This window comes from Hippocampus comes, unplaced genomic scaffold (genome assembly GCF_001891065.2).
Source record: "Hippocampus comes isolate QL1 unplaced genomic scaffold, H_comes_QL1_v1.1 scaffold122, whole genome shotgun sequence".
Classification (NCBI taxonomy): Eukaryota; Metazoa; Chordata; class Actinopteri; order Syngnathiformes; family Syngnathidae; genus Hippocampus; species Hippocampus comes.
This window is the reverse complement of record NW_017842059.1, coordinates 920,635-941,872: the sequence shown is the minus strand read 5'-3', so window position 1 is coordinate 941,872 and position 21,238 is coordinate 920,635. Positions and strand designations below refer to the sequence as shown.

The window sequence follows — 21,238 nt, the reverse complement described above, 5'->3', positions numbered from 1 at the left end:
CACACACACACACACACACACACACACATTGTATTGTAATGGACACGTTTAGGCTACAAAAAATATATAAAACAATAATTTTGTACTGTATTAGATGCTTTTAGGCCACACAACATATACTTCGATGTAACAATCAGCTCTAACGGATGATCGCTGACCCCATATACTCCATTAAATTGAAGTTTCGCTGTAATTGAATTTATACATACCGTTAAGTATACTTCAGAGTCTGTACGTTTTTTACCTCTACTGAAGCACAGAGTGAGAGCACTTTTGCTACCTCTTGTATGACTCGAAGGGAGACACGAGTCATCACGCTTCTGGCTTAAGGGAAAGTTAGTGAACTCACACTGTAGGGTTAGTGAGTGTTCACCGGGGGGTCACCAGGAGTGACTCACCTGACTGCCGAGGCTCTTACTCTTGACTCTAGGATGTTCTTTGTGAGTCAGGGCAAGGAGAGCCGACTGGGCCATACTCCTCCATGTCACAGTAATTTATGAAACTCCTCATAGTCTCCTCATTAGCGAATAAAGCCACAAACTTTTAAATCAAAAGTCGCGTTTTTCTTCCCGGGCGCCACTCTCATTAGTCTGTCCAGTGTAGTTATGGCATGCTTTAAGTTGCGTTATGTTTCTGGCAAGTGACTTATTTTAAGGCAACAGAGCATCACATGCCAATTATGGGCATGCGTATATGACATTAGGGACACTGGCTTTTCAGGTGAAATTTCAGGATGAACCTACAGTGGACTATGATCCTTAGAAGTGAACTAAATTTGACCTTCTCTCGGCTACACATTATAGGGAACAGCAATGTGTGCAAAAAAGCACTGAAATATTGAACAACTGGGCATGCTTTAAAATGTTTAGAGGACCAAATTAGTGCATTTTTGGTTCATCCTGACATTTCATCTGAAAGGACAATTTCCCAAACCTTTTGTAAAAAGTCTGTGCGCATGTGTTCATGTGGATGCACACCTGCACTTTGTTTGTCCCCTGCACTCCAACATGTGTAGAGGCTGGAGGCCACTTGCTGCGCTCAGATGGCAGGAAACTTCTTGAGCAACATCCCCACGCCTGGAGGCATCTGGAATACGACCAAAGCAAAGGGTTATGTGTGAAGAACCACTTTTTTTTTTGTTGTTTTGTTGCTTAGTTGTCTTGGTTCACATATGGATGCCAGGGACATACTGTATATTGATAGGCAAAACAATTGAATGCTCTTCTACAACAACATGGCAAAGGCTACAATTGGATAACTAAACAGGCCACAATTTCACACTGAGTAAATAAGATGAGATCCTTATTATTTCAGTACAGTGCTACAGACAGACGGACGGACGGACGGACGGACGGACAGACAGACAGACAGACAGACAGCCAGACGGACATAGATAGATAGATAGATAGATAGATAGATAGATAGATAGATAGATAGATAGATAGATAGATAGATAGATAGATAGATAGATAGATAGATAGATAGATAGATAGATAGATAGATAGATAGACAGATAGATAGATAGATAGATATTTTTGTTTGGTGGCGTGAGACATTTCTAATGTAAAATAATTTGGCTCAATTAAGGTTGGGAAATACTGCTTTTTGTTACCTTTTGACACGATCTGGGGTTTCTGGTGAATGTCTTTAGCGTTCCCTACTGGTTGGTAGCGAAATGCACAACTAAATTACTGTATCGCCAAACAAGGACGATAAAGACAACAAACAATACCAGTTTCCTCCTTTTTCGTATCGTACTTTTGTGCTTTTTTTTTGTTCTAAGTAACGTTTGACTAACACATTCACTCTATGTTCATTTACTATTACAATGGGCTGAAGCAAGTTTCCATGTCAGTAGTGCTCAGTGCTGCTTTACAACGAGAAATACAATGAAAACTTACGCTTTTAATTCCAATTCATCTCATAAATATTTTAACATACACATTTATTTTTTTAAAATGGCAATAATAAAAACTTTACCTGTGTCCTTTTATGTGTTGTATTTTGCTCTTATTTGTTCTAATAAATGTTAACAAACACAGTAATTGATTTTACTTACAATTTTTGCTAAGAAATTATATTTTATCATATATTTTGACTTATTTCATCGAAATAAACACACCACAACAAAAGTTAGTTCAGCTCGAGCAGGAAAACAATCATTGTCGCCACTTCGCGATCTTTGCGACAGTCCGTCAATGGCGCACGCGTCGCAATACGGCAGCGTGGAGAAGATGGCGGAGGGAGTAAACGATGCCGAGCTACTCAAGGAGAAGGCCAATAAATACTTTAAAGGTGAGCTGGCAGCCCTGTCAAGTTGGCGACCGAACGCAGACAAGATCGTCTTCGCTGTCCCCGTCGGGGAGTGAAATGTTGCCATTTAAACGGCTCCGATCACAGCCCCACGTCAAAGTGAAGCCAGGATAGCGAGGCATGCTAACGCGTGAAGCCCATTCATTGGACTCTTAAAAGCAATTAGCCTTCTTGGCTAGCTCCGGCTAACGCAATCTTAAACCGCGTGAGTCATTGTACTGTACAAGTCAAGTTCACTTCACAGTCACTTTGGATCCGAGTCGGTAGTTCAGCTACATCGCCGATTATTTGGCAAGATTTTTAACACGATTGACGCGACTTGGCGTACGAAGAAGTTGCTAGAATATTCCGTTAATCAGTGAAACCATCATGTGATCGGCGGCGTTCAACGGCAGCCGCTCCTCGCTTATGAAATCTATAATGAGCTGGACACACTTTAATGCATTCTTTACTGAAGACCAAACATAACTGCCAAGCTCCCTAAATACAATAGGAGTTGGATTTTTTATTTTCGTAGTGGGTTACCAAAAAGAGGCGACATATTAGAATAAAGTTGTATTTTTAAGCAAGGGTAACAATGTTATATTAAGATAAACGTTTAACAAGTGAATAAAATAATATACTCTGGTTAATTGTCCCTTCTGCCTTCTAGTAGAAGGGCATTTAATTGTTCTGGCTGTCACTTTACATCGCTGGCATAGATAGGCGAAGATAGATACATTATTATTGAGAACGAAATAATTTTCAGACCCACTAAATATATGTTGTTTCGAGAATTGCAGCGCAATTGCACACATTATTATACTATGTCTGTGTGTTTTGCAGATAAAGACTATGAAAATGCAATCAAGTACTACTCGGAGGCCTTGGAGCTCAATCCATCCAATGCAATCTACTACAGCAACCGTAGCCTGGCGTACCTGCGCACCGAGTGCTATGGCTACGCTTTGGCAGATGCGACCAAGGCGCTGGATATTGACAAGAACTACATCAAAGGCTATTACCGACGGGCCACCTCCAACATGGCACTGGGCAAGTTCAAGGCTGCACTCAAGGACTATGAGACGGTAAGGCGGTCTGAAGAAGAGGAACCTGAAAGACCTCGCGAGTGCTAATCCCCATTTTGAAAGAGGAATAATCCGCTAATCCTGTGGTGATTCTAAAGTGTCGAGCGTGCGAGTGTCGATATCATGTCTTGGGTTGGCATATTAAGAGTAACGAAGAGTAGTAATCCACTTGAGGGCCTCTGCTATTGCTTTCAATAAATAACCTTGTCTTATCATTCATTTATACATTTTCCGATCCGCTTTATCCTCACAAGGGTCGCGGGGGGTGCTGGAGCCTATCCCTGCTGTCTTTGGGCAGTAGGTAGGGGACACCCTGAACCGGTTGCCAGCCAATTGCAGGGCACACAGAGACGAACAACCATCCGCACTCTCACTCACACCTAGGGTCAATTAGAGTGTCCACTCAGCCTGCCATGCATGTTTTTGGAATGTGGGAGGAAACCGGAGTACCCGGAGAAAACCCACGCAGGCACGGGGAGAATTATGCAAACTCCACACAGGAAGGCCGGAGCTGGAATCGAACCCGGTACCACTGCACTGTGAGGTCGATGCGCTAACCATTCGACCACCAGGCCGCCCTTGTCTAATCAAGTCTGACCAAAATAAAGCAATTACATTTTATAGTAAAAATAAAATTTTGTTAGTGAATTTTGGCGGGTGTCAATTACTCACATTTTTCACATCGGGTTTGTTCCTATTTTTGGGGAAGGCTGGAATAAAGTCACACAAGAGCTAAAATGTGTGTTATATGACGACAGGTAGTGCGCGTTCGACCGAACGACAAGGACGCGAAGATGAAGTACCAGGAATGTAACAAGATCGTCAAGCAGAAGGCCTTCGAGAGAGCCATCGCCAGCGACGAGATCAAAAAGTCAGTCGTTGACTCTCTGGACATTGAAAGCATGAGTAAGTGTGGGAAAATAAGTGTGAACATTACAATTGCTGCCAGCCGTTCTCTATATTATTTCATTTAATATCAAGCGCCCCCTTCAGCAAAACACCAGTATTGGTCCACCCCCTCTTCCCTGTATACATGCTCCCAAAAACAACAACAAAAAAAGCCATTAGTAATCAAGTCATCAACTTCTTGTATTAAGACGTAAATGTGCATATAATAAGGGCCCAGCTGATTTATTGGCCGATCTTAGCTCTTTTCAAATCAGCAAAACACAGCAGCAGACGACAAAGATGACGACATTCAACTGCACTTTATTATTGCCAATGAAGACACCACGTTTGGCTTTGGTATTGTGGAGTTACTCTGAAATTGTCATGATGCCTAGAACTATGATGCACACAACTTGTCACAAAGACAAATGTCTTGCTCTCAAAACAACACGAGCAATGAAATATATTCCTTGTCAGCATTGATATCCAGGCATAGAATGTGAATTTGCAGGTTTGCGTCATCCTCGCTCTAAAATGATGCCGCTCTCGTGTCGCAGCCATCGAGGACGATTACACGGGGCCCAAACTGGAAGAGGGCAAGGTCACCCTGAAGTTCATGAAGGAAATGATGGACTGGTTCAAAGAGCAGAAGAAACTGCACAGAAAGTGCGCCTATCAGGTATGGCGTCGCTCGCATTGAAAAGCGCTGAGACAGACAAGCAGATGTGGAGTAAACTATTCTCTTTTGCAGATTTTAGTGCAAGTGAAAGACCTTTTATCCAAACTACCTAGTCTCGTTGAAGTAACACTACAAGAGGTGAGGATGTGTTTTTGGTCCTTTTTTTTTGTGCGTGTTTGTTTGTTTGTTTTTTAAGTTTGCAAAATGTTAGTGTGCCACTGGTACGTTTCTCTGACGGCGTCATAATTCCCCATTACAAAAATGTGCATTTTAAGGTCATTGAAAGCTCGGAAGATGTCCGTAGGTGTGAATGTGAATTCGTGTTTGTGACCCATGATCATGATGAGTTGGGACGAGTAGCCAAAAAATTGTACTCAAGTCGGAGTCCTGTTACTTGAGGAAAATATGATTCAAGTAAAAGTGAAAAGTAGTCCTCCACGCAATTACATGAATAAGAGTAAATGAATTCAGCGAGAACATTAAAGTACTGAGGAACCTCCTACCATGCCTCATGGCAAACGAAAATGGTCTTAGCTCACTATCTTTCATTTGTCGTGTCTTTTGTGTACCCCACATCTCTTTATATCGGAGTCTACATGGCTAAATGAACTTGTCGAATTTGTCCATCTAAAAATCTGCAATTGATGTTGAAATACAGCCACGGACAGACAAACCGACTACACAAAATCATCTCCTTACATCTAACATGGCAACAAAATCCGTCATTGATTCTTCTTGTGTTTCTACCCTCAATCAATGTGATGTGTTGATTTTCCCAAACAGGCGGAAAAAATGACCATTTGTGGCGACACGCATGGACAGTACTACGATCTCCTCAACATTTTCGAGTTGAACGGCCTGCCGTCGGAGAGCAATCCCTACGTATCCTTTTTGTCTCTGAATGCCGCTAATCCTTCAGTCGGGTTGTATTACATACTGGCTCAAGGTGAGGCCAAGGTGAAAATGTGCTGATCTTAAGCACGTTCGTATGCATTTTTGTTCGTTTCAATGGGGAATTATGATTTGGCATACAACTTTTTGAATTACGAGCATGGTACGGGAATGAATTCATATCTCAAGGCACCACTGTATTGTATTTCGATTTGCAAAAAATGGTCTTAACCTGGATGACCTCAGCTGTTCAATGGTGACTTTGTAGACCGCGGCTCATTTTCTGTAGAGGTCATCCTCACCCTGTTTGGCTTCAAGCTGCTCCTCCCCGACAACTTTTACCTGCTTCGAGGTAAGCGTTAAACATGGGCGTCATCAGCCCAATTTCGCTTTCTGCCGGGCTTAGCGATAACCTTAAAGATGGCCGACCCGCAGGTAACCACGAGACGGACAACATGAACCAGATGTACGGCTTTGAGGGGGAGGTGAAGGCCAAGTACACGGCGCAGATGTTCCAGCTCTTCAGCGAGGTCTTTCAGTGGCTGCCGCTCGCGCAGTGCATCAACAGCAAAATACTGGTAGGCAGAGCCACAATGTAGCAACAGTTGGCATATTTGCATTTTTTTTTAAACACAAGAAGCAAACGTGGCAGTCTGAATCTTCACTCTTTTTGCATAATTGCCTGTTTTATCTGCAGTACAGGAATGGAATGAGTACACAGACTCCTTCTTCATTCACCTATTCTCTCTTTCTTGTTTACTCTTAAAGGGGCGGCGTGCATATCACCTGATGCTAAAATCTGGTGTTTTGTCAATAAAGTGTTTGATCTCTTCTAAGCAACGAACAGCCCGGATCTCATTTTGTTGTGCCCCAGGTGATGCATGGCGGGCTATTCAGTGAAGATGGCGTGACGTTGGAGGATCTCAGAAAGATCGAGCGGAACAGACAGCCACCAGACTCGGGTCTGTGAGTGTGTGTGTGAGAGAGAGAGAGAGAGAGAGACAGAGAGAGAGCGCGCTGCTCATCAACACACATCTTCCTCATGTGTCTCCCAGGTCCAATGTGTGACCTGCTCTGGTCGGACCCCCAGCCTCAGGTTAGCACAACCCTCGAACCCCATGTGCTTCTCATAACGTGCCCCGCCCCTCCTCCCCGGATGACTCAATGAAGAAATGAACATGTGTGTTTAATGCAGAACGGCCGGTCGATCAGCAAGCGAGGCGTGAGCTGCCAGTTCGGGCCCGATGTGACGGATCGCTTCCTGGATCAGAACAAGCTGGATTTCATTATCCGGAGTCACGAAGTCAAGGCGGAGGGCTACGAGGTCACTCACTCAGGGAAGTGCATCACCGTCTTCTCGGCACCCAACTACTGGTGAGCATCCCTCGTCCCGTTTTTTGTGACCAAGTGCCGGGCCCTGAACATTGGTCTGTGGTCTTCTGCCTTCCCACAGTGACCAGATGGGAAACAAAGGAGCTTTTATCCGCCTCAGGGGATCCGACCTTAAGCCAGAGTTCCACCAGTTCACTGCTGTGGTCAGTATCGTGTAGATTTACACTCCGTGGGGTGAAAACGGCTTTATTTGTGTTGAAAAATGGTGCTTGTTCCTAACCGGCAGTCCCGCAAGCACTTTGGTGCCCAGGCCAATATGCTGCATATTTTACGTTTCCCTGCTCCATCACACCTGACTCAAATGATCAGCTCATCACCAAGCTCCGCCGAAGCCTGATAACAATCCTGATCAAATGAATCGAGTGTGTTGGAGGAGGGAAACATCTAAAACATGCTAATCCTCGAGGACCTGTTTTTGGAGTGTAGGTCATCTGCCACCATGGCGGCGATGATTACTGACTCAGGAGCAAGTCGGGAATGTTTTAAGCCACAAACGTAACCAGACGGATCTTGTTGCTAGCTAGCTGGTTGTGGCGTAAGTAGCACAGAGTTTGATATGACCGCATAGGTCCCACACATAGGTGATGTAAGCCCCTTCTTCCACTAATGTTAACATGCGTCCTTCCAGCCCAGCGAAGCCTCATGGGACAGTCTCTGTGGTTCGGAAAAACGTAAAGATCTGTGATTCTCCGATTTGCTCTTCACTATGTTTTGATGAGGCACAAAATGTGAATACTGACACATAAACTGCGATGCAAAACTGCTTATTTCTCACCATGGTGTTGATTTCTTATGGATGGCCTCTTCCTCACTTTGCCTTCCAGCCTCATCCGAATGTCAAGCCCATGGCGTATGCCAACACGCTAATGCAGCTGGGGATGATGTAGACCCAAGACAAAGTCGGTCCGCCAAGGCCACCGGACGCGTCCCACTTCACGCCCTTCAGCGCTCCCCGACTCCCACTTAGGCCTCAGGGATCTCGCTCCTCCTAGCTTTTTGAGGGAGATCCCTTAGACCCCCTCGCCTGGTCCACAAGGTTACCACTTCCAAACTGGAAAACATTTCCACCGTTCGCTCGCCTCATACATGAATACAACGCTCAATACCGGATGTGTCTCCGAAGTTTTTGTTTCAACTATTTTAAATGGATCACCTATCTGGTTCTTACCAAAGATCTGTAGTGGAATGATAGTCAAGGGATCACCCAGGAGCGACTCTCAAAGAGTTAAGCGCGTGCTCTCCAAGATGGGTCAAGAGCGGCATTTCCGTCAGTGTTTAACAGTACGTTATCTTTTTTCACGTTGTATTACTTTTCAGGTATACGAGATCTCCATACATGTTAAGATCCCAGCTCGAAAAGAGAGACTGACTCTGGGTTCACACCGAGGTGCTGTTTGCCATTTTTGACGTGTTAGCTGGAACGGACGTGGTCAATGTTTTATTTGCACTGCTTCTTCTTCCGGAGGAAGATACTGCTGCTCCCCCCAACCCCTTGATCTTTTCACCCCGGCAGCTCGCACACTGCCCCCACTCTCTGAACCCAAACACCCAACCTGTCACCCGGATTGTGGATTACCCTAGTAACACACAAAAAAGTAAAAACGTCCAAAATGTAACCCTGTCTTGAAAACGCACAGCTGCATTGTCTAATGACCCTCTACTTTTTAGGTAAAGAAATACACTGATGTGTATGTATATATACTGTATCATTTATTGAGATTCCATGTAATGTTTGGAGAAAAAAAAATAAAAATCAGACCAGAGATTTTATAAATGAGTCCATCCTTATTTGTGGAGGGGGCAATAGAAAATTTGTACTTATTGCCTTCCCCACTGGATCATTTTCAGCTCACGTCAGAAGTAGTCACAGACATCATACCACCCGAATGTACCCTGGCTTGTACTGTTTGCAAATAAAAGGCCAGTTTATGCCATTTTTCATGTACATAGTCATCCACGGAGACTGAAAAAAGTTACAAGCCTATGTCAATTAAGTAAGAAGTGCTCATCTGTTTTCAAGTGTAGGGAGTAAAAGTAAATCGTCAAATAAAGTTACTTAGTAACGAAGAACTGGGTCAGTGGTAGATGGATTTAGATATTCCACAGCAGCAGTATTCACAAATCCACCCCCACCCCTCCAAAAAAAAGCAACCAAGAAAGTGAAAAGAAGATAAATAAACAAAGGACCAGCAGTTGTGTGTGTGTGGGGGGGGGGGGACAATATTACATCTAATCTAAGCAGGAAGAAAAAGATACAGAATTTAACGTTTTTCCTGTTGTGCCGTGGCTAAAGTATCAATGTAGCACAACAGCAGCAGTGCTAGTGACAGTCGTCTCTCACATTCACTTAAAAAAAACTTGTAAGACTATCATCATTATTCAGACAGAAAAAAAAACTTCAGACATGACATTTAAAGAGAACAAAATGTGGGAGGGTAAAAGTGACCGAAAAAATAGTACAGCACTGTACCGGACAACCCCGCTGTGTCAGTCGCCTGAATATGACGTTCGCAAGCAGCTGATCTGGTCGCATCAATTTGGCGTCAACGACACGCACCGCGTTGTCAATACTGCATGAGTTTCACCTTGTTGTCAATGCGCCTGCACGCGCAGATAAAGCTGACCCGACGTGAACGACGTTGAGTAGACTGAACATGCCCAAATATTGTTCGGTGCCAAACTGTAAGAATGACTCGGCGAGCGGCAGCGACCGAAAAAGCTTCTACAAGTAAGAAAGTTTAACGTCGTTTGATGTAAAGCCGTTTACGGTCGTCTGGGTGACCGCGCGTCTTTTTTTTACTTGTCGTTTTTTTTTAACGCCAATTTAATGTTTCTTTCACACGTTTATTGCTAAAGTAAAAAATAGACGGGTTTTATTTATAAAGCCCAATTAGGACTTGTACCGCGTCCTGGTTTTTGACCTTTGAGACCGGGTTTTCGCTTTTGTTCATTCTTGAGTTACATGACGTGACGTGTTGTGTTAAGTGGCCACCGATTTTTTTTAAATCATTTATTTATTGCTGCATTTCTAGTCTACTCTTTTCCAATACAATTTCCAGTTACATATGCAACCTCCAGTTATTCTTGTAATCTACCAGTTCCATGTTGCATTTCTTAGATGTTCCATATCGAGCTAATATTTAAATTTCTAATCTATTGTTTTCCTGTACTTCTGGTTACATTTCTAATTTACCATTTCCATATACAACCCAAATGTTGCATTTATAATCTACTGTTTCCATAGTTACATTTACAGTGTATAAATTCCTTTTCATTTATATCATATAAATTCCATACACTACCTCCAATTTCTAATTCCATTTATAATCTACTAGTTACACGTACAACCAATTGTAACATTTTTAATATTCTAGTTCCATATTTCTCTCGTTGCATCATTTCCAGTCTATTGGTTCGAGATTCCATTTTGTTACATTTCTAATTTAATTTTATTGGTTCTGGATATTACCTGTGTTCGATTTCTAATTTACTTGTCCCATATACTATCAGGGATACATTTCTGATTTAGTATTTTTGTATAACTCCAGTTACATTTCAAATCCACCATTTCCATATACAAATTTTTGGTACCTTTGCAATCTACTCATTCTATGGTTACCTTTCAAAGGTACTTGTTCCATTTACAACTCATGTTACGTTTCTAAACTATTAGTTTCATTGACAAACTGTGTTACATTTCTAATCTACCCGTTCTATGCATAACCTCCATTTATTTTTCTCATCCACTAGTTTCATGTACCTCTTGTTTTTATGTAATCTCGTAGGTCCACATACAACCCTTTGTGACATTTCTAATCTACGGTTCCATTTATGACCTATTTTTACATTTCTAATCTACTGACTCCAAAGAGTTGGCACTCAAATTTACTGTCTTGTTATGCTCCCTGTGTTACATTTCTAACCGACCAGTTCCATGCCACACCTCAAATTACGTTTTACATTTACTCGTTTCATATACCTCTTGTGTCATTTCGAATTTCTGGCTCCATATACAATCTTTTGTTTCATTTCTAATCTACATCTTCTAAATCCATCATTTTGTTACGATTCCAGTCTGCTGATTCCATATAATGCTTGTTACATTTGTAATCTACTCTGTCTATATTGAATGCGTGTTACATTTCTCGTCCACTAACTCCAATCCAATGTCCATTTAAAATACTAATCGACCCCTTCTACATCTGTTAAGAGTGCATCTTGTACTTGGACATGCAGGTTCCCGCTGCAGGATCCTGAGCGGCTGCAGCTGTGGCTGAGGAACATCGGCCGGGACAACTGGATCCCCTCTCGGCACCAGTACATCTGCCACGAGCACTTTGTGTCATCATGCTTCAAGGTACGCTGGGGGATTCGCTACCTGGAGAGCGATGCTGTGCCTACAGTTTTCCGGAGGGTCGAGGTAAAACAGGAATTAAAACACGACCAGACACAACAACACCAGTTTAACTGTTTGCTAATCTGCTACTTCCACATACAATTTGGAGTCATTTTAATCTGCAAATGCCTTAAACAAGATCCAACCTGCTACATTTTTAATTCCTTTAGGTCCATACACAACCTCTCCTTAAATTTCTAATCTCGGTTTTATGTGTATTATTTTGTCACATTTCAAATCTACTGGTTTCAGATACAATTTGTGTTGCATTTCTAATCAATTGATTCTGCGTTTACTTTTCAAAAAGTGCTCCATATATTGCCTGTATTACCTTTCTATTCTATTTGTTCCGGTTACAAATTATTTTTGTAATTTTACCAATTCTGTATATTTTTCTTACATTTCAAATCCACCATTTCCCTGGATACGTAACCATTTGTTACGTTTGGTGATCTAGTTACCGATACCTCCAGTTCGATTTCTAATCTCCTGACTCCATATACCTCAACAATAAATTTCTAATCCAGTCATACCATATACTGTACTGCCTTTTGATACATTACTAATCGACTGATCATGTCCTTAATTTTTCTAATCAATTCGTTCCCAATATCACCAATGTTAAATGTATAATCTTCTGATTACCATTGTTACTTTCAAGTCTATTACTTACATATGACACTTGTTTTATATTTCCCAGACACTCATTTAATTCAATGTATTAAAAAAATGGATTAAATTGTTACTCTATTTAACCTATTTCTCCATTCTGAGACAAATAAAGCTGTTCTTATCTTATCTATTGTGTACTAACTGTGTTACATCTACTAGTTATGTAGCTCCACTTGATCTACCTGTTCCATCCATAACCTTTTGTTGTTACTTTTCTCATCCACTGGTTCCAATATACAAGCAATATCAATGCAAATGCATCTTTCTAGAAACGCAAAGTGATGGCTGAAAAGGAGAAGAAAGCCAAAGTGCTTCGCAGGGAAGCCGTCTTGGTTGAGGACCCCAGCCTGTGGGCTGCGGTGGGCGGGTCAAAAGCGGCTGCTGACCTCCCTTACCTACCTACGCTACCTGCCATACCTCCCTTACTGCAGCCAGTGGATGGGCACCATGACGGCGAGCTGCTTCTGCTGCCCGGCGATTGCCAAGAGGAGCTGGTGGGCACCTTTCTCACCCCCGCCCATAGGCTTGGGCTCCAAGAGATGCCCGCGGAGGAGTCGTGCCAAACTCAGGTCATAGCCTACTTAGAGTCCATACCGAATGATCTCCCTGGCCACCTGGTGGTCTCCTCGGACACGGTGCTATCATCCGCTCTGAGCCCCGAACCCATCGCGTCCACATTGCCTATTGTGTCCAAACACGCACCACCGCCGCAGCCATCGATGCCACTCCTGCTTGAGGTGGACGGAGGCTACGACCAGCAGGATGATGATGACTATGACGTCGAGAGCCAGGACCACCAACTGGAGGAGCACTGGTGAGATGTGTGTACGTACGTACGTGCGTGCGTGTTTTTGTTTTTTCTTCAGCCAGTGCAGGCCAGGATTTCCCCTATCTATGTCTGTATCTCTATCTCTCTCTCTCTCTCTTGAGAGAGAGAGAGAGAGAGAGAGATGTGTGTGTGTGTGTGTGTGTGTGTGTGTGCCGATGCTAAATTGTAGCTGTTCGTAGTAACGAGCTAGTAGCATAGAACAATGCCCCCCCTCAAAAAATAACGCATAGCATGGAACAGAAAACCTGGAGCATCTTGAGTGCAAAAAAAAAGATCTAGAAAATATTTCTGTCATTCTTGTTTTTTTATGTTTTTAGTTTTGACCTAGACCAGTTTTAGGAAGTGACTACTAGAGACATGAATTAACTTGAGCGTGCGTCCTGCTCACGGTGATTTCTGCGCGTTTACATGTGATTTGCGGGACAGCTACCACAAGCACCGTCTGAGTAAGGAGCAGCTGGAGGCGCTCGTGGCCGAGCTGCAGAAGAAGGTGAAGGTCCTGCAGCAGAGGCACCGGCGCCACCTGGACAAGCTGCTGGGCCTGGAGAACGCCGTCAGTCAGCTAGTGCAGAAAAACCTCATGACTGAAGAGCGACTGCAGCTCCTAGAGAGGGTAGGATGCTCTCTCACACAGTCACTCTCATTTCTCTCTCACACTTCACATACTATTTCACACACATTTACTCTCACCCTACTATCTCTCACACTCTCACATAGACTGGCTATCACAAACAATCACTCGCTGACAATGTCACCTCTCACACATCACACACTTTCTCACTGCCATTCTCTCATATATTCACCCTTGCACCACTCTATCTCATGCACACTATCTTAAACAATTAATTTTAGTCACGCTATCTCACAACTTCATTCCTAAACTCACAATTACACGTTCATTTTCACAGGCACTCTCGTTTCCATCATTATCCCATCCATTCAGTTTTAAACTCACTGTCATACACGTTCACTCTCACACACTTTTTCACATCTTACATTTCACTCACACACACACACACACATTTATTCACTTACACGCACCATCTCGAACACAATCACTCTCAGACTTTCGCCACACACATACACAACACACACTCACACTTTCTCACGCTTATACTCCTTTTATGACATGAATACTCTTTCACATCTCTGTCACTCGCACACACTCGGTCGCTCACAGACACACATCTCACACAAACACCCTCTCTCTTGCCGTCACTCTCACACTCTCGCTTTCTCGAGCGTGCTGTGCAGCTGTGTATCATTTCTTCTATATGCTGACTCCCTTCAGGCATACATCCAGAGTAGTGCCAGCGTGTGCGACACTGGCGAAACTGTGGCCATCATCTATGAGGAGGACGAAGCAGCCTATTACTATACTCTCAGCGACGGCGAAGAGAAACTTTGAAGGTCACATCTGAGTGCCACTTTTTGTTTGTTTGTTTTGCTCTTTTACTCACTAATTAAATTGTGGGTTACTCTGATTTTGGGGGACTGTTCACAATGGCTCTTTTTTTTAAGTTAGTTTTTTTTTTTCAATTTTTTTCGGTTTCGCCCTTTTTAATTTCCCACAACCACTTTTTCTCTCACCTATTTAAGTGTCTTTGTCATAACATAAATGGAATTAAAACTTTCATTCACATGTGCTGGTTGCGTTGATCTTGTTTGCAACTTTTTGTGAAATTTCTGCTCTTTTAGTTCCATATACAAAATCTATTGGTTGCAGTACAATTTCTTCGTTGCAGAACAGGTTCAGAGGGCGGCCGCGGTGCTTGCGCCATCGGAGCAGGGTTGGGGCCTTGCACTGCCGGCACAGAGCCTTGCCTTATCAGTCCGCCGCCAGAGAGGTTGGGGTGGACAGGTACTGGGGAAGGTGAACTAGCAGCAACATGATGACTGGGAGGAGGTAAAGAAGTAGACAATGAACGAGGTGATGACAAAGGCGGAGCTTGGGGGCAGGTTCGGAATGACACGATTTATAAAAGGCGGGATTACGTGTGGAACCAGAACCTTCACCTGGGCGCCGTTGGCCACCCTGCGGAGGTCCCGGATAAATGGCTAATCGGGCACTCAAGTCGCTGAAGGGGAGGGTTCTGCGGTGGTCACTGAGTGATCATCAACAGAAAATCAAGACAAAAACTGACAAGGGTTCAATTAACGACTGGAGAAATAACCAGGAAACCCAAAGCCTGTGTCAAAATCGGAATCAGAAAGGAGGCTAACCAAATCGGGGCTATCTTCACAATCAGAAAAATCAGAGACTAAAAATGGAACGTGGAGGTGAGTGTGAAAAACTAGGACAAGTAGATTGTACAGGTGAGAGAGACATGTAGAAAAAGGCAGAGCTGACACTATAGGTGTGGGGGCGGTCAGCAGGCTGAGGATGGTAGAACCAGGGCTGGTGACGGCCCGGGCGACCCATCGAGAATGAGCAACACGGGCCAAACAACAGCCCTGTGAGACGAACACTCCCTGATGGGCAGTGGAGGGATAGTTAGGAGCAGGTGGTGGATTCTGCGGCTCGATGGATCGTGCCTGAGTCTGCTGTGTCCAAGACTGGTCAGTACGTTAGGAGCTGAATTAGGACCCCCAGAAGCAGACATGACATGGAAGTTGAAAAGTAAAAGGCTTTACCAACGAAAATACAAAGTAACTACAGAGAGCAGGGCCGGGTGCAGAAGACACGTAAGAAAGCTGACACTCTGGTAGAAAGCTCGACGTATTGACAACATGCCACTGAGTAATCAAGCTTATATACTGGAAGATATCAGCCTTATATGACACAATAAAAATAACACTATGAAGCCCCACAGCAGCTGCATAACAATTGATACATTCGGGGACAACCAGTCACAACATACTTTGTATAATGCGTTAAACCAACATTTTTTAAATGTTCTCCACTGGATTTGGTTAACGTCTGATATCTGTGTGACCACTAGTGGGCAGTAAAGAGCTTCACTCTGTTTTGCCTCATTCTAGGAATTGGGAACACATTGGCTCATATCCACTAACAGCTACTCTGCAAGGTCAAAGAAGTTCTGTTTTTTTGTTGGGGGGCCGGGGGGGGGGGTTGTTTGTTTTTAAAACCAAGAACCTGGTCTGCCATACAGCTTCCGTCCCGACCTGAGCATCCCCGGCGCTGGGCTGCTGTCTGTGCTTGCTGCTGGAATTTAAGGGAGGGATTCTTATGCCTCTTTTTATCTGGCCTTAAACTTTATCAGCAGGCATTAACTCACATTTGCCTTCACAGCGCTGAGCTAATGGGCCTGACGACGTTCCAAAAGAACACACCCAGACACCCCCCCCCCCCCACCACCACCACCCCCCACCCAACACCACAAATCTTCTGGGTTGATTTGAAAATGTCTTGAAAAGTATGAAAACACACACGTCAAGCACACACACACACGTCGGTACACTCTGACCCCAACAAAGTCAATACACTGCGTTCTGTCCTCCTTTCTTTGTCTGCACTTGTGCTTCCTATTTGTACTTTTTCCAAACATACATTTGTTTTTGCTGTGTACGTACATCAATAGCTGAATTCAAATTGCTACAGTCGTATTGTGTGAACAACCGTGGCAGGCCCTGCATTTGATACTTGGTCCTTCAGTTGAGACAGATGCACTCCAACTCACCCTTTATCACCTTGCAATAAAAAGAAACCAACAGTACAAAAAGGCAATGAAGCAGCACGCAACTGTGCCACATCTGGAGCGGTGTAATATAATATATGATAAAAATCATGAATCATTTGAACAAAATACTGTACATTTTATTCTCCAAAGTAAGGCCCGGCCGATTAATTGGCCAAAATTTGCTCTTTTAAAATCTCCCCCAAAGAATCAGCCAAAAAACGAAAAGTGTTTTTACTATTCAGTCTTACTCCAGAGAATTTTGAGCAGAATTAGTCACGTTGATGCGTGGTGGTTATTTTGAGACCAGCTTAATAACGTGCCAATGTACAGTGGCAGGTTGCCGTTTGTTCCTTTTTCACCGATAATGCGCCAGTACATATTTCGTCATACTGATAAAGGTTTCCATCCCACCTTCTGATTTAAAGTTGAGTGATGGGTGGAGTAGCTTTCCACAGAGATGGATTTCAGTTCAGAGTGAAAAACAGTTTTCTGTCTGTTGATAATGTCACCATAATACAAAAGAGTTGAAGAGGCTGCTTCCACCAGCTGTTTCCTCCACAGCAGGGCGAAATTTGTTTTGTTTCGATCTTTGCTTCCGTTTCTTCCTGAGTATGTCAATGCGAATTTTGAAATTTTAACTCTTCTGGTCTAACCAGATGCCCAATTGTTTGTGTTCTGTGAATCTTTTAAGACGACATCCTGTTTATGCGCCGATGGACTGATTTTTTTTTTTTTTAATGATTCTTGCCTTTGAGAAAATCATGTTTTTGGTCCAATCTGCATTGGAGGTTTCAGGTTGAAAAGTGCTTGTTTTAGTCTGCCAAAGGCTTGTTGGAAGATTTTAATGGCACTGTTTGCAGTGTTGAAAGAGCAATACAGTACTGTTTCATCTGTGTAAAGATCAGCAGCACTGCAGTCTGTTATGGAGGATCTGATGTTATTGATAGAGACAGTGAATGGAACAGGAGCTAGCATTGAACCTTGTGGAGCACCCTTGATTAAAGTTAAAAAAGCAGAATGAGAATAAGATGTTATATTTTGTGAATCTGTTCAAGAACAGCAGTCAGATTTTTCTAACATATTTTTGAAATAAGAAAATAATGTTAAACAATAATGACACCTAAATTTTTACATAGTGCTACTCTTCTGATGTTCAAGGCTTTGCCATGTGCTGGCAGTATAAACCAAACCTGCGGATATACATGATGAGGAGTCAGCATGCCGCAGTCATGTTAGTTGTTCTTTGCGGAAGATAAAGAATATGCCCCCGAGTAGTATTATATGATCTCGCTATGTGTGCAGCTGCCACGATTGTGTTCAAATATTCTTTGGTATTCATTAGCTATCTATGGCAGTTTGCATTGTTTGTTAGCATTAAGCTTAGCAGACTTAACTAAAACAGGATTTGTGGCTTCGATAGCATTAAGTAGCACTCTTGCTGTTGTAGACGAGCATGTTTATTGAGTCTTTGTGAGAAGACACAGTGTGCTTGTGTATTTTCGCTGGCAGTTGGAGATGGGGGAGGGGAAGACAGGGTGGGGGCTTTCCTTTTCATTCCAACTTCAGGTGCCAGGCAACGTCTCTGCCCTCCACATTCCCCAGTTTCGGTCATGTGACCACTTGTCAGCAGCCTCCTTTGGCCGGAGCCAGCCTAACGTGACCAGAGGTTCATCTAAAATGACTAAAACACATACACTCACTGTATGTACATTAGGTTAGAATTCATACTTAGGATCAAAACAAAATGCTTGAGTGTAATTGAATCGTACTGTTGAAATCCGTTGGGAATTAATTGTCTTTTGTGCGGCGAGAGTCAATGATTACCTCGACGCTGGTTAAACATGACTGAGGGTCTGACTCGAGTCAGTGGATCACAAACACACACGTGCGCGCACACACACATATACAGAAAATACATAAACTATACAGGGCAAAAGGACAGGAAATTAAGCACATTGTGTCCTGTTTGCATGCAAACTAGTCCTGTTGTTTCATTTTGGGCATCATATTCTCGATTTAATTAAAAATGGGTGGGGGGGAAGATAATAATACTTAAGTTAATCATATAATCATTTACCTTTTATTGACACCTGTTAACTGTTTCAGTCATCCAAAGGAGCATTCCAATTTACTATTCTGCGACTTTTTTTTAATCCCTCTTTCCCTTCCACATTCCTCAAACGATTCAAGCCATTGCACTTTCCCCACATTTTCCATGAAAACAAAAATCCCATTGAAACGAATGGGGACATTTTTCCGAATTCACATTGTTCAACTCATTCAGGGCATCTTGAGAACATGTCCAGATTTCCCACATTATTCATTGTTCCACATTTCCCAGGTCAATATTCTCAACTTAATGCATTCAACAGATTGGCACCATTCTTTCATATTTCTTTGCCAATTCTATTTTATCATATTGTGCAAATTCCCATATTTTCACGGCAAAATTCCAAAATGAAGAATTATTTTACATAGTGACCTCCTACTTCCACATTTCTTTGCTGACTCAGACCATTCTAATGTGGAGTTTCTACAGTTCGGCAATTGAATCGATTTCACTTCAGCGACATCAGCATTCACACGTTACACATTCTGTAGTTACTATTATTTCACTTGGACTTGATGGGATGTGTTTTCTTGGCCATGTATTGCTGATGTTGTCGCAGCGTCTCTTTAACTACAGTGGCCACGTCACACCGAGTCTTTGTCGACGCCGATACACGGCCGTAACTCGACACACTTGTCTATCTGTCGTCCATCAATATTTTAGAATCCTGCCACCTGTTGGGTGTGACAAGCTGACTCCAACCACATATACGCTCACAGGCCACTTAGGGACACAATCTTCATGATATGCCTGACTGTGTGTTGAATTGGTACAGAGCCCTTAAGGTGACATGGAGGAAAAAAAAAACCCAACAACTTTGCGTCATCTCGCAAATGTTTGTGTTCCCTCGCAATGATTGTGAAATGAGGCTTTTTTTTTTCTCAAGGGAACGCCTTTTTTAAAATGCATGTTTATCATGTTTATGTACTTCCGAGTCAGTTTGGCTACTGTCGCCTCTCACGGGCAGCTTTTTGAGAGACGACAGTACGCTTTACCTGTCTTTCGCTTATGCTTAAGATTGAGAAGAGATTTTTATGTCTTTGCATTTCAAACCAATTTCAAAGTAAAATGCGATTAAGCTCGCCCACCGGTGAAAAACTTTCCATTTTTGTTGCTTTCATTTACCCGGAAGATGACCCGGAAGTCCATAAACGTGCATTTTTTTTTTTTTTTTTTTTGAATCATGATCTTGCAATCTTTGTGAGGGAACGTGAAGGTTTTTTTGTTTTTCTTCCATGTCACATTAGGGGCTCCATAAAATGGTGACATACTGTATATATAATATTACAAAAAAAATTCTAGCACTTTAAGATATTTAAACATGCCCAATATGATTGCTGTTCATGAAGAACAAACATAAAAAGAGCGTTGACACTGTTTATTAATATTATCACACTGAGAGGTGCTTCTAATCATCTAATCACAGTTAGACAGTTTGTGGCCAACTCGGGCCTCGAAGGCCACTGTCCCGCATGGTTTGAGATGTTTCCTTGCTCTGATTCAAAGCCTCAGGATTTTCATCAGGCTTCTGAAGAGCTTGCTGATGAGCTGATGATTTGAATGGAGGCGACGACTAAGTACTGACTCGCGAAAGAGTCAGACGAATAATACCTTGCTAGCAATCAAAGCAACCGTTATTATTTCGCACCAGTGAAAAGTAATGGATTACATTTACTCATGTTATTGCAATTGAGGTAGTGTACGTTTTGTAATTGGTTTTAAAAATCTGTCCTCTGAGGTTTTTGTTTAATCTTTAGTTATCACAAGGCACATGGAAACTGTTGGTTACGATTGCCTTCGTCACCTTTCCTGTTATTCCAACTGCCACAGTTTACTATTTCGGCTTTATGCAAATTAGTCGATGTGTTCATTATTGCATTTTGGATTTGTAAAGGATATTGCTTCATTAATATCCAGTCCTTTCCTTGTAGAAGCAGTACACAGTGTCCTCTCATTAAAAAGGAACATTTTCCAGTGCGTTTACTTCAGTGACGACGTGATACTTTTCGCTTGAGTGCACTTTCTTTATGACTTTTTCTGCAAACGAGCACGCCTCTCGTGAATGAAAGCCCTCTATTTGAGTAGTTGTCCCATGATTCATCGTCAAAGGTCTCTGCGGTTACTCCAACGCCTGTGAAACAATCCCATGGCCCACTGTTGAATGTCAGACGCCATGGTAAAATTTCAAGAAGGAAAGCACATTACCTTAAGTAAAACATGAGTATGTTTATTGTCAGAAGATGCAGTCTGGACATCAGTGCACATTGCATCACTGTACACGTGTCATGAGATGAGATTAATGATGCTCTTACAGCACGGTTTATTCAAACTCATCCTTGTTCATAGGCCCACTGGATTGT

At 42.7% G+C, this 21,238-nt stretch overlaps 2 protein-coding genes and 1 long non-coding RNA gene across 4 annotated transcripts in view; 2 read left to right on the top strand and 1 right to left on the bottom strand.

Annotated features, from left to right (window-relative positions):
- The window catches only part of LOC109510893 (uncharacterized), a 7,502-nt gene extending 5,566 nt beyond the window's left edge, over positions 1–1,936 (bottom strand). The window contains exons 1-2 of the long non-coding RNA XR_002167208.1: positions 1,613–1,936; positions 978–1,086 (exon numbers count right to left, since the gene is read on the bottom strand). This is a non-coding gene — a long non-coding RNA (uncharacterized LOC109510893). The remainder of the gene's footprint in view (positions 1–977; positions 1,087–1,612) is intronic.
- Positions 1,937–2,177: 241 nt separating this feature from the next.
- ppp5c (protein phosphatase 5, catalytic subunit) lies at positions 2,178–9,000 on the top strand. The gene is made up of 13 exons (XM_019861564.1): positions 2,178–2,295; positions 3,139–3,380; positions 4,139–4,286; positions 4,826–4,947; positions 5,020–5,085; positions 5,731–5,829; positions 6,085–6,190; positions 6,274–6,416; positions 6,713–6,800; positions 6,894–6,934; positions 7,034–7,212; positions 7,292–7,373; positions 8,055–9,000. Exons 1-13 carry the CDS (start codon positions 2,199–2,201, stop codon positions 8,115–8,117), a joined length of 1,476 nt encoding a protein of 491 aa, XP_019717123.1. The 5' UTR covers positions 2,178–2,198; the 3' UTR covers positions 8,118–9,000.
- Positions 9,001–9,752: 752 nt separating this feature from the next.
- Positions 9,753–14,769, top strand: LOC109510892 (THAP domain-containing protein 5-like). Of its 2 annotated transcripts, none has more exons than XM_019861567.1 (5): positions 9,753–9,958; positions 11,467–11,587; positions 12,568–13,112; positions 13,554–13,740; positions 14,419–14,769. In XM_019861567.1, the coding sequence occupies exons 1-5, from the start codon at positions 9,885–9,887 to the stop codon at positions 14,533–14,535; spliced, it is 1,044 nt and encodes a 347-aa protein (XP_019717126.1). In that variant the 5' UTR covers positions 9,753–9,884; the 3' UTR covers positions 14,536–14,769. The 2 variants fall into 2 exon arrangements, with proteins under 2 accessions (XP_019717126.1, XP_019717124.1); XM_019861565.1 differs by having other exon boundaries at positions 9,754–9,958; positions 11,467–11,650.
- The last annotated feature ends 6,469 nt before the right edge of the window (positions 14,770–21,238 follow it).

Bases quoted from the DNA above. Each gene is read 5' to 3' on its own strand.
- ppp5c (XM_019861564.1), top strand. From the start codon at position 2,199: ATGGCGCACGCGTCGCAATACGGCAGCGTGGAGAAGATGGCGGAGGGA. The intron at 3,381-4,138 runs GTAAGGCGGTCT...ATATGACGACAG, and splicing joins CACTCAAGGACTATGAGACG to GTAGTGCGCGTTCGACCGAA. The intron at 4,948-5,019 runs GTATGGCGTCGC...TCTCTTTTGCAG, and splicing joins ACAGAAAGTGCGCCTATCAG to ATTTTAGTGCAAGTGAAAGA.
- LOC109510892 (XM_019861565.1), top strand. From the start codon at position 9,885: ATGCCCAAATATTGTTCGGTGCCAAACTGTAAGAATGACTCGGCGAGC. The intron at 9,959-11,466 runs GTAAGAAAGTTT...TTGGACATGCAG, and splicing joins GACCGAAAAAGCTTCTACAA to GTTCCCGCTGCAGGATCCTG. The intron at 13,113-13,553 runs GTGAGATGTGTG...TTTGCGGGACAG, and splicing joins CACCAACTGGAGGAGCACTG to CTACCACAAGCACCGTCTGA.